At 31.3% G+C, this 12,736-nt stretch overlaps 1 protein-coding gene across 6 annotated transcripts; it reads left to right on the top strand.

Annotated features, from left to right (window-relative positions):
* The first annotated feature begins 2,761 nt into the window (after window positions 1-2,761).
* LOC107261557 (FGGY carbohydrate kinase domain-containing protein-like) lies at window positions 2,762-11,401 on the top strand. 6 transcript variants are annotated; one of them, XM_048379628.1, is made up of 10 exons: window positions 2,764-3,565; window positions 3,647-3,743; window positions 7,267-7,386; window positions 7,618-7,737; window positions 8,328-8,448; window positions 8,538-8,693; window positions 9,156-9,228; window positions 9,732-9,847; window positions 10,778-10,933; window positions 11,034-11,401. In XM_048379628.1, the coding sequence occupies exons 3-8, from the start codon at window positions 7,296-7,298 to the stop codon at window positions 9,822-9,824; spliced, it is 654 nt and encodes a 217-aa protein (XP_048235585.1). In that variant the 5' UTR covers window positions 2,764-3,565; window positions 3,647-3,743; window positions 7,267-7,295; the 3' UTR covers window positions 9,825-9,847; window positions 10,778-10,933; window positions 11,034-11,401. The 6 variants fall into 6 exon arrangements, with proteins under 6 accessions (XP_048235582.1, XP_048235583.1, XP_048235584.1 ...); XM_048379625.1 differs by lacking the exons at window positions 9,732-9,847; window positions 10,778-10,933; window positions 11,034-11,401 and having other exon boundaries at window positions 2,762-3,565; window positions 9,156-9,576; XM_015721661.3 differs by lacking the exons at window positions 9,156-9,228; window positions 10,778-10,933; window positions 11,034-11,401 and having other exon boundaries at window positions 2,768-3,565; window positions 9,732-9,860.
* The last annotated feature ends 1,335 nt before the right edge of the window (window positions 11,402-12,736 follow it).

Raw genomic sequence — 12,736 nt, 5'->3', positions numbered from 1 at the left:
GTCATTATTTTCTCTTGGTTCATCCTATTACCCTACCTCCCTCCACCTCTTTAAGAAAAAAAAAATGAGAAAAACAGACAAAAGGAATTTGAAGAAAGTATTACTTGAATGACGTTGACCTGCAAAGCAATTATGCTAAGGAATTTTATAGATCAGTTCTGAATAAATAAATCTAAGGCCCTTGCTTAAGATTAGGGCTTGAAGTTGATGGTAGAATTTGGCAACACATGGCAGACTTTACCTCATTACTCCTTCAAAGTTTTGGTGTTTCTGTGTATTATAGAGAAGTTGCAGAAATTGTCTAAATGAATTTTCACTTGCATTTTGTTTCTTACGCCATACTTTAGCATTGCCCGGATCTAGTCATTTGGTTGAAGTTTTGATTACATTTATAAACCACCTCTACGTAGCCTTAAACTACATTAATTTATTTTTCTACCCAATACTGCCTTTACTAGTCAATATTCAACTTGCTATTTTGTTGTCAACAGTACATGGATTGGCTCCCGTTAATTTCAAAATCAACAGGGAGTTGTATGTTACTATATAAAATAGTTAGTAAACTGAGAGGACTGTGGGGGTGGTTTATGCAGCTTGCTTCACTTGATTAAACATTAAACCAATATTCTAAAATGTAAGTAGCTGCTGACTTGGGATTAATACTTGTGCAAACTGTTATACTCTATCGTCATATTTTTGTTACTAATATCCATTTGATTCAGTGTAATTAACTTGACCCTTTTCAGGTCATTCATTCATCAAAAGACCCAAATGTGAAGTAGAATCATGATGCTAAATACCGAGTATTCCGGGAGCTTTATGAGCAGCAACTATCTCAACGTGCATTAATTGCTAAAGGCTTGGAATACGTCCTGCTGCTACTCAGAATTTGTGGAAACTTGTGCAGGATAATGGGAGTTTGATAAAGTCTCAAAAAGAATCTTTGTAAAGTTGATTAGCATTTTCTACAGGTACATCGCTAGAGATTTTAAATAGTTCTGAGCTCTGAAAATAAATGATGCTTTCGATTTTTTATTTTCTTGTCAACTTAATATTGATTCCGCCATATGAATGGCTTCACACTTAAAGCCTCAAGTTCTTTGACCAGAAAGTTTCGAACAATCTCACGTCTTTGTGGACTTATGATTCTACGGAAATTAAATGGAAGGAGAGAAAGGTTACTTGATATGTTTGCACTTTGCATAATATTTAAATAAACTGTATAAAGAGAAAAAACAAAAAAATTTATAACAAAAAACAGAAGTTCATAGAAAAAAGAAAAGGGAAAGCAAAAAGGTATAGTGGCTCCTTCTTGTTCAAAGCATTCAATGGTGATTAGGACTTGTTTGGCTAAGCTGTCGTGCGGATAACTGATAGTCTGCAGTTGATAGCTTATTGATAATTGTATTTGATAAAATCATTTATAGTTGTTATCATTTATATTTTTAATGACATAGATATTAATTTAACTGTTGTTTCTCCTTTTTATTAAAGTTCAACATTACTTATTCTTCTAAAAGAATTTTATAAAAGAAATAACAAGTATTTTATCTTAATATTAGAATCATTAAACATAATAGGAAACATATTGTAAGAGGACGATACATATACTACTAAAAATTATTTATTTTTGAAGAGGATGAGTATATATACTACTAAAAATTATTTATTTTCTATTGCGAAAGATTAATAATCATAGAGTTCTAAAATGTGTACCAAAAAAGAGATGAAGAAAAAATATTAAGAAGTGAAAAAGTAATGTTGATTATGGAAGCATATCTGAATAGTACTCTAACGGCAACTTTTGCCATAGTTACAATTGGTGGCGCACTCTATTTTGTTAAGACAAGACAAAAATAAAAATATTTAGATTTAAAATACTATTTTATTCATAATACAAAGTTATCAACTTATATAAAATCAATGAAATACCATATAAAATACTTCTTAAATTTAGTTTTATTTTTATTGTATTAAACTTTCCTCTTTAATTTACTTTTATGATTATTATTTTTAAATTTTTTATTTGTTAGTGCTTTTAATAATTTCTAAACATCTTTAAGAATAGTTATTATTAAAATATAAAAATAAGTTTCTAAATAATTTTAATAAAATAAGGAAAAGAATAATTACTCTATTTTATGGAATAAATTGAAAATATTACTTCATATTATGAATCGTATTGAACAGATAAAATAAAAAAATTAAAATATTTTAAAAAGATAATATAAAATTAATATGAATATTGTATTGCATAAAATAAATATACTTATCATTTTAATATCAAAAAAATAAATTAAGTACATAAGATGTTTTACAAACAAACTAAAAAATTATTTTCTTTATTAGAAAAAATATGAAAAATATTATAATTGGTTATAATAAAAATTTTATGTGTCTAATGATATTTTTATTGTTCTGATTGACGGATAAAATAGTCTTTTTCTTATATTAAACATAAGTTTTCTAGTTAGAACGTGACAATAACATTATCCAATTTTTTTCCTTTCATTTGCAATCTTATTAAAGGGATAAAATCTGTATTTCATTTCTTAATAGAAATGCTAAGCTAAAAATGTTTCACTTTTAAATTAAAATTTTTAAATTACTTATAAAATAGAAATGTAATAAATTCTAACGGTAAAAAAAAAAGAAGAAGGATTTTCTTTGAATTTGAGGAAGATGAAAATGTAGCTAATTAGGAAAACTTTTACCGTTGATGAGTAATACTAAGGGTCCATTCTCATAAGAGCATCCGAAACGTTCTTTTCCCTCCATTGTTTTCCTGTCACCCAGCTGTGAAACTTGCGATTCTCATAGGTCTGAAATCCTCAATTCTTTTCCTTCTTTTCCCTCTATTCTTTTGTAGATTTAGTTTGATTGTTGTTACTTTCTTGTTTAAACCGGGGAAATGGGTTTATTCTCAAGCATTTGACATAAATCTGTTGCATACCGCAGCACTCCTAGGAAGAAGAGAAGACAACAACACCTCTGACTTTCTGAATCTAGCATGTCGTTTCATATTTTTTAGTTCTTGTTCTTCAAATGGGTTTAATGAAGTTTTCGTGTGCGATCAGTAATTCGGATTTCCATTGGCAAAATAAAAAAATAATTGTTTATTTTTCCAATTGTTAGAGCTTCATTTGTTATTCTTGAAAAAAAGAGAACTGGAGAATGCCCTGTTTGGTTTGGGTTTTGTGCCAAAGAAAAAAAATAATCTCCCTTTCTTCCACTAGTAGAATTTCTGAATGTTTTTACAGATTAGGCAGTCCTCTTTTGTTTGCTTCAATTTCGTGAAAAGTTGAATTTTAAAAAGAAATTGTAGTTCAAAAGTGCCATGATAAGAGCTGAGGAAGCTGGAAGAGAACTGTTGATGTTAATGCAGTTCAAGTCATTTCCTCATTTACTAACGACGACTCCTCGCATCTGTAATCCTTCTCACGGCACCATTTTTTCTGGGTCCTAAACCTCCTAAGTCTTTTCTTTCTTTACTTAGTATATAAAACCATGCGGCGATCTCGACATAAAGGAGAAATGCAATTTAATCACACAACTCATGCCTAAGGTGATACCAAAAATTATCTTTGATTATTACTCTCTCAATTCAATTGCATTTAAAATTGTTGATTTTATTTTAATTTCTCAGATTTCAGGTTCTTTTATGGAGGAAGTGTTGCTCTGATTTCCTTGCTAGCACATGAAACTTGTGCATCTTTATAATAATTGTTTATTCAATGCCTAAGGTGATACCAAATTCAATTGCATTATAATTTGTTTGACTTTATTTTTACTTTTATTTTTTATGGTTTAGGTTTTAGCTTCTTTTCTAGAAGGAGCGTCGTTATTATTATTATTTAATTATATATTAGAAATAGAAGACAAAATTTAGGTTCAGTTTTTATTTGTTTATTTATTCTTTAACTGAGCTTTATTAGCCATTGCTAGGTCCTGAATTGCCTTCCAAATTTTGTCTTGACAGTCAATTTTGAAAACTCATATACTGAATTTCTAGGACACATGAATGGTTGGTTTTTGGGTATGTTGCTTCCCTGTTTATGTAGTTTATGTGTATAAAATGGCACTTTGATTCAATAGTCGGATCTTAAGTTATGGCCGTTGTTCTAGGGAGTGCCCATAGATAATTGCTTGTTTCTTTGAATTGGTTTCTAGTTTGGCAAATTGCAATTACCCCTTAATTCAATAAAATACATGACAGGCTTTCGATATAAGAAATTATGGGATTTAAGCCCTTAGTTTAAGTTGAAAGTGGTGACCGATCAGTCTGGCATAATGTGATTATATCTTTTATTATTGCACTGATTTTGATATCAATTTCATTATACTTTATTTAAAACCTGTCATCAATGCAAGGGAAAGTATTTTTCAGAACCTCTTATGTTAAGATTGATTTCTAGGTTGTGTCACTTATAGATTCTTATAGTTCAATGAACATAGCATAAGGTGATACTGAAAATTATCTTTTATTATTACTTTGTCGATTCAATTGCATTAAAATTTGTTTGACTTTATCTTAATTTTAATTTTATATATTTTAGATTTCAGCTTCTTTTCTAGAGGAAGCATTGCTCTTATTTAAATTAAATACTGGAAAAGGAAAACGAGGTTTTAGGTTGCATTTTTTATTTATTTATTCTTTAACAGATTTTTATTAGCCATTGTGTTTGAATAAATGTGTATGTGTGTATGCATATAGAGAGAGGTTATATATTTAAAATGATAAGTACTAAAATTTCATTTTTCTCATAAGTTGTTGAAATGTTATATCAACTGCTTGTGATAATAATGAATTGCTTGCTTTTAGTCTAGAAATGCTTTGTTATTCTAACAATTGTTGCTTCCTGTTTATTGATTTGATGTGATTGTTTGTGCTTGTATCATTCTGATGCTAATTACTCGTCAAAAAAAATGTTGCCACTATCCAAAAAGGCTAATTGGATAGCAAAAGTGGGGACTTCTCGGTGTCCAAGAGGATCAGATTCTTGATAAGTCTGATATTCAGAGAATTATGGTCTGTTAGAGTTTGAAATGAACCTATAAATAAAGTATGTATCTATATAGCTTTGAAAATGTTATAAGCATTGACAAGATTATTGAAACTATTTTTAAAATGGCATTGTCATTTTCTCTAAGTTTTGAATTTGAGCCTTGTGTCCAATGGTCTTTCAGTAGTCTGCATATGTATCGAGTTGCACATATTCACTCATGCATCACCGATTCATATGTCAAATACATCAAGTAGCATATTGGTTGTCAGTCTCAAACACAATGATGCAAGTTTAAAACTAAGAGAAAATGAAAAAGTATACTAAAATAGATTTTACTAAGAATTATCAAAGTATTTGAATGGTTCAAACAAGATTCACAATGGACCAAAGTTATCTATATGGATGACATTCGAACAAGAGTTAGATTGCACTCGAGACATCACAATAAACTGTAAAGATTCAGTTGTGGTGCTTGCAAGTGCATAATGATATGATTTCTTTTCGTGAAATGTATGTGATTGCTCAATAACGTTTTAAATTTTATGTATCACGGTTGAGTGGATGCTTCATGTTTATTTTGATAACATATTGATATGATTTTGTCTCGAGTTTCTCATTTGAAAATGTTTTAAGACTTGTATATTAGCTCAGTTTAAAATATTTCGAGATGTATGATTGTAAACCTAGTTTTCAAATAATGGAACCATTTATGTCCTCATCGTACTCTTAAACTTAGATTATCTCTTTGTATGTCTATACTAAAGGCTTCTTTGATTAAATCCAACTCCATATCTCTCCTGGCTATTCTTTAAGCTTGCTTAAGATACTAACTTCTTGTTGATAGGCTTGAGTTGGGTTTAGTAATTTTGGGCATATATGATATTATGATTGGATCAGAAATTGACGCTTGTTAGAATTGGTCCATGTTTGAAGATTAAGCTCGAAGTACATAAGGATTGGGTTGGCATAAGCGATGTTGAAGGCTGATTAGAGTTTAAATTGGAGAACTGATGATGAGTTTGAAGCTATCAACTCTAAGAATTACATTATTTGAGGATGATTCTTGGGCTAATTATAACTTCCTTATTTTCTTATTTTGTTCACTATCTCCATTTTTATTTCTAAGGTTAATACTTCAACCTCATCTTTGCATAATTCAGCAACTATTCTTTAATTTTATTTAGTTGCATGAAGTGAGTAAGGGCTCTGGGTTACTTTAAATGATGATTATTGACCGTGTTGTGTTTGATTATGGTGTAACTGTTGTATTGTGGCATGAGATGTTAGATTGGTGCTATGCCAAATTATGTGAATCTTAGGTTGGTCCTTTTTTAGTGTGAACTTGATTGGAATTTTGAATTTCTGTCCCCTGTGTGACAGTCCACTTGTTTTAGCATTATCTAAAGTTCCACAACTCCAAATGAGGCAAAATCTGAACCTATAGAAACTTCGATCTGTCAACTAAAACTATTTATTTTATGGAAGTCTTAATTCTGTTGTTTTGGAAGTCAAATTGAGTATTAGATTTTCATGATCAATCTGTCCTGACAGATTGACCTATCTACATTGTTTTATTTATTCCTCCTTGTTCACAAGACCAATTGGAAATGAAACTAGATTTAATGTCCTTGTGATCTGGAAAAGATGGTACTAATAAAGCTTCCTAGAATTTTTTGTGACAATTTTAACTAGAGCCTCATAAATTTGTCATAGATGGCAGTTTGTTAATTATGTGTAACTAGTAGTTTTACATGATTATTTTCTTGAGAAAATCTATTTTTTTGATGCCATGTGATTAGTAGGTGATATATTTGTTGATACATCGTTGGTGGGAGCTTTGGTTTGGTAATTAAGGGTTGATTTTAATATTTGTTTGCTAAGTCCTGAATTCTGTTCTAAGTCTTTTCTTGACAATCAAATTTGAAAATTCATACACCGAATTCTATGACACATGAATGGTTGATTTTTGGGTATGTTGTTTCCCCGTCTATGTAGTTTGTGTATAAAAGGGCACTTTGGTCCAACGGCCGGATCTTGACTTATGGCCATTTTTCTAGGGACTACCCAGTGAGAATTTTCTAACTAGGATTAGGGATCTTCCGTGTTTCTTTTGTTTGCTTCAATTTCCTGACACAAATTATGATGTTAAAGGTATTATGTCATTTGGAATGAAAAATAGATTCGTTACCTTTATTGTCTGTTAAGTCCTGTGACAGCAAAAAGATACTTCCTCACTTTCTTATAAACTTTGTCTTTACAGAGCATGATAAGGAAGCAATATGTCATCGTATGGCTTTAGTATTTGGTACTTCTACTTGTCATATGGTTGTATCACAGAGCAAGCTGTTCATTCCTCGGGTTTGGGGACCTTTTTGTTCAGGTAACATCTACAATTTCTAATATCAATGTCCGTCTCTCTGAAAATTATTACAATGCTGGAGCAGGCTATCATTTTGGAGTATTGTGAATGTTATAATGAAATGATTTTAAGACATGGATGTGCAGACATGCATACATATTATCATACTTTAATCAAAAGTTAGCATTTATCTATCCACAGCAATATATTGCGGAAGTTCATCTCAAGGCCTTTTTTTTTTAATGCCTGCAGCAATGATCCCTCAGTATTGGCTTACAGAGGATGGGCAGAGTGCTACTGGTGCATTATTAGATTACATCATAGAAAACCATGTATATTCTCCCCGCCTTGCAAACCGTGCTGGTTCTCAGAGTAGGATATCAGTTTCTAGCATATATATTTTAACTAAATTATATTTAATGCTTTTTTACGTAGTACTATGGCTTAATAGATCCTCATAGTTGTTAAAGGTGCATGAGGCACAAGCCCTAACGCCTCAAACACTAAAAGGTGGGAGATGTAGGCTCACGTATATAACATTTTAGTTTAAAGTTGTTTTTTTCCCTTTTCTTTAATTGTTTCCATATTTATACAATCTCTAACATTAATCTCCATATGCAAGTGAACTTATGAAGATCATGCATACCAAATTAAAATAAACCAACTATAAGAAAGAAACCCATGTTAAATTATTGATGCTACTATTATCTTTGTGCCAAGTTAAATTGTTAATTGTGCCATGTATCTTAGCATTATGTTTTTATTTACTCGGTTTAACATTTGTTACAAACAAGAGATTGTTGATTGTATCAATATGTACATGTGTGTGTAAGTTTTAATTTCTTTCAGAGGTTTAATTCTTTATTTTTTTCGCTGCGGACTTCACGTCTCACAGGCACACCCCTGAGCCCTCGCCTTTAATAAATATGGTTGATCCTATATCACTTTTCCTTGTCTTCCAGACGTATCGCTATTTGAACTACTGAACAATAAATTGAGGACTATAATGGATGACATAAAGGCTCCATTCCTTGCTGCTTTAACACAAGATGTACATGTCCTTCCCGACTTCCATGGAAACAGGTATATGATTAGTGATGAAATGCCTTTTCAAGTTATAGTGCCTAAGTTTTGTTATAGATCTTTGAGCTGTTAAATTCTTCATGCTACAGGTCTCCTGCTGCAGATCCAAAAGCAAAGGGAATTATTTGTGGCATGACCCTTGACACAAGTGATAGCAATTGGCTCTTTCATACCTTGCTACCGTGCAGGGTATTGCATATGGTACACGCCATATTGTGGAGGATTGCAATGCTCATGGTCACACAGTAAGAAAGCATCCCTTTCAATCTTCATGCACTTTTTTTTTCTGCAGTTACATGTTTTATATTATGTATAAACATATAACTGGACCTCATATTTTTAGTAGACTAGTGTTATTAGGAGATTTGTTTTATATTATAATTGTCTATCTTTTCAATTATGTGTTTCTTAGTTAATGGAATGATGACTATATCATGAAATGCAATTTGTTTTAACACTTTTTGTTCTTTCTTTTATATCTTTATTCCTGTCAGATTGACATGTTGCTTGCATGTGATGACCTTTAAGAAAACCCTATGTTTGTCCAAGAACATGCATATATTATTAGTACTTATCTTCACTCTCTTTACTGTTTACATCCTAAAGTTTTTCTCTGTAATTTTAAAATTAGTGTGCATTATTTTGATCGATGAATAGCCTTTGTATGTGAATTTTCACTTATGCCACCATGTGATGTTCATGTGTAGAGACGAGTTAAGAATAAGATGGTTGGTTTATGTGCTGATCCAACATTTGGATGAAGAAAAAGATTGGGAATTGGTTAGCAGTGGATATTCTTGCCCCTGCTATAGCTACATTGTTGTTTATCTGGTTCAACCATTGCACCAGAAAATGTTGATACATGTGCATTTACTTGCATTTACCTCTACTGCAATTTTCTCTCATTATGTCTTTTCCCAGTTTAATATAATGTATGGATGAAGTCTCAATGTTTACTAGTTATTAATTATTATCAATATGCTAGGAAAGTCTTTTAATCTTGAATTGTTAGCTTGAATAGTTCATGTAACCTCAAACTGAATTTTGGATAGTCCATACCAGTAAGGTTAGTGTTGAGTTTCAGAATTGGAAGAACTAAGCGGCTTTGGTGTGCAGACAAATTTTTCTTTTACAACATGTATAAAAATTAAAGAAATATGCACTAAATTCAATATTGTAAGTCTATGATAGCTTGCTCTGACAACTTTTGAGAATAATAGTTTTTTTTCGGTGTTGTGTGCATATTAACAAACTTAATGCTTATTTAGTCATGATTGGTGCAGGTTGCCCTATTGTACTACCACGAAAAAGTGAGTCTGTGCTATTGGGTTGGTGCTGTTGCGCAAAAAAATATGCTAGTTTCTGTGAGGCCATGAGGGCCCTGAATGCAACTGGTCAAGTATGCATGAGCTCTTGCTTCTGAATTTTCAGTTTAATTCATAACTTTTATGACATATAACTAGGTACAAAACAATAAATGATTAGAGGAGAGGTTTTAAGTGAGTGCAAAACATAATGCAGCTTTTCTTTTGTGCGTTATATTTTTACTAGAATTCCTATTAGTCCTTGTTTTCTCTTGGTTCATCCCATTACCCCCACCTCCTCCACCTCTCTAAGAAAAAAAGAAGAGAAAAACGGACAAAAGGAATTTGAAGGAAGTATTACTTCAATGATATTTACCTGCAAAGCAATTATGTTAAGAAATTTTATAGATCAGTTGTGAATAAATAAATCTGAAGGCCCTTGCTTAAGATTGGGGCTTGAAGTTGATGGTAGAATTCGGCAACACATGGCAGACTTTACCTCATTGCATTGCTCCTTCAAAGTTTTGGTTTTTTGTGTATTATAGAGTAGAAGTTGCAAAAATTGCCTAAATGAACTTTCACTTGCATTTTATTTCTTATGTCATACTTTAACATTGCCCGGGTCTTGTCATTTGGTTGAAGTTTTTATTACATTTATAAACCACCTTTGCATAGCCTTAAACTACGTTAATTTGTTTTTCTACTTAGTTGCCTTTACTAGTCAATATGTTTTGAATTAGTAACAACTTGCTATTTTGTTGTCAACGGTACATGGATTGGCTCCCGTTAATTTCAAAATCAACAGGGAGTTGTATGTTACTATATAAAATAGTTTGTAAACTAAGAGGACTGTGGGGATGGTTTATACAGCTTGCTTCACTTGATTAAACATTAAACTAATATTTTAAAATGTAAGTAGCTGCTAACCTGGGATTAATACTTGTGCAAACTGTTCTACTCTATCGTCATATATTTTTTTTATTAATATCCATTTGATTCAGTGTAATTAACTTGACCCTTTCCAGGTCATGAGCAACAACTATCTCAACGTTCATTAATTGCTAAAGCTTTGGAATAGGTCCTGGTGCTAATCAGGACTTGTGGAAACTTGTGCAAGATCATGGGAGTTTGATAAAGTCTCAAAAAGAAATCTTTGTAAAGTTGGTTGGCATTTTCACCAGGTACATAGCCTAGAGATTATACAATAGTTCAGAGCTCTGAAAATAAATGATGCGTCCGATTTTTGATTTTCTTGTCAACTTGTTATTGACTCCATTGTAGGAATGGCTTCACACTTAAAGCTTCATGGTTATGTAGAGGCTCATTGTTTATAGTTTTAGTTGAAGAACTGATCGTGAGTTGCAAGCTGTCAACTTGAAGAGTTAAGTTGCTCTTCTAGCCACTTTTTAAACTAGTTTAAGATACTAACTTTTTGTTCATTGGCTATTATGACTGGATTGGAAGTTGAAGCTTGTTAAAAATGGTATGTGCTTAAAGATTGGAGCTCGAAGAACATAAGGTTTGAGCTGACACAAGTGATGAGTCTCTTTGTTTAGAGTTTTAATAGAAAAACTTGATGATTAGTTAGAAGCTGATACTTGAAAAGTTAAGTTCTTTATTCTTTAGCTAAATATAACTTTTTAATTTTCTTATTTTGTTCATTATCTCAATTTCTATTTCTAAGGTTAGTACCTCTACCTCATCTCTAAATGATTCCATGATAGGATTAGTAGCTAATCTTTAATTTTATTAAGTCGCATGGCGGAATTACTTCAAATGTTATGTTGGGTTATTTTAATTTTTTTGTTTGTATAGTTTTTTGTTTAATTCTGAATTGAATTGTTTGTAATATAGTATGATGATTGTTAATAAAAAATACAAAATTTATAAACTTTAATTTTTATATTTATGATAAGATAACTCGGAGTCATTAAACGCGATGGATGGAGCTTAGCTTTGAAGCGTCTTACTGTGAGTAGTATATTATACATATATGTATGTATATGCATTTTTTTCTCTCCCCTTTGAATAAACATGCATTCAAATGCTAATGAGATTGATGAGACTTGGTGATTAAGATGATATGCGTGCATGCATTATGTGAAAAAGTAGATTTTAACTGCATAACGGGATTAAGTTAGAACCTCCTGGACAATGGGGTAGTCATCGGATATAGGCGCATGCTTGACAAGTAATATTAGTCTACAAGTGTTTTATTATTATTGTTTTAATTAATGTTGCTTGCTGTTTATTGATGTTGATGTGATTGTCCGTGTTTGTATCTTTATTATGATGTTAATCAGTCCTAAAAAAAAATGCTGCCACTATCTAAATAAGACTAATTGTACAATGAAAGTGGGGACCCTCTCAGGTTACTGGAGGATCATATTCTTAGTGGATCTAGATAGCTCAAAAGTCAGATGTTTAGAGAATTATGATCCACGAAACTTCGAAATAAATCTATGAACTTTAAAAAGTATTATAAGCTTTTTAAAAAACATTGAAACTATTTTTGAAATGGTTTCATCATTTTCGCAATGTTTTAAACTTGAACGTTGTGTCCGATGGTCTTTCAGTACACTTTACATGCATCGAGTTGCACGTGTTCACTCATGCATCATATAAGTTTTATGTCAAATACGTCGAGTAGCATGTCGGTCGGTCAGTCGGTCTTGGACATAATGCTGCAAGTTTTAAACAAAGTGAAAATGAAAAGTATGCTAAAATATATTTTACTGAGAATTATTAAAGTATATTGAACAATTTGAACAAGACTCGATGGATCAAAGCTCTCTGTATGGATGACGTTTGACACACTTTCTTTTACTATATCGAAGATATATTTTATTTTTCGTTGTACAATCAGTCTATTTGGATAGTGGCAGTATTTTTTTCTAAGGACTGATTAACATCATAATAAAGATACAAACACAGACAATCACATCAACATCAATAAACAGCAAGTAACATTAATCAAAACAATA

Source organism: Ricinus communis, chromosome 9, assembly GCF_019578655.1.
Source record: "Ricinus communis isolate WT05 ecotype wild-type chromosome 9, ASM1957865v1, whole genome shotgun sequence".
Lineage (NCBI taxonomy): Eukaryota > Viridiplantae > Streptophyta > Magnoliopsida > Malpighiales > Euphorbiaceae > Ricinus > Ricinus communis.
Note: the sequence above shows the minus strand (reverse complement) of the source record. Positions and strands in the feature narration are given on the sequence as shown.

What these genes read in the sequence shown, in the direction of transcription:
- LOC107261557 (XM_048379626.1), top strand. Translation starts at nt 7,296, where the DNA reads ATGGCTTTAGTATTTGGTACTTCTACTTGTCATATGGTTGTATCACAG. An exon ending in TTGGGGACCTTTTTGTTCAG is followed by an intron (nt 7,387 to 7,617) that starts GTAACATCTACA and finishes TAATGCCTGCAG; the next exon opens with CAATGATCCCTCAGTATTGG. An exon ending in GCAATGCTCATGGTCACACA is followed by an intron (nt 8,694 to 9,155) that starts GTAAGAAAGCAT and finishes GTTCATGTGTAG; the next exon opens with AGACGAGTTAAGAATAAGAT.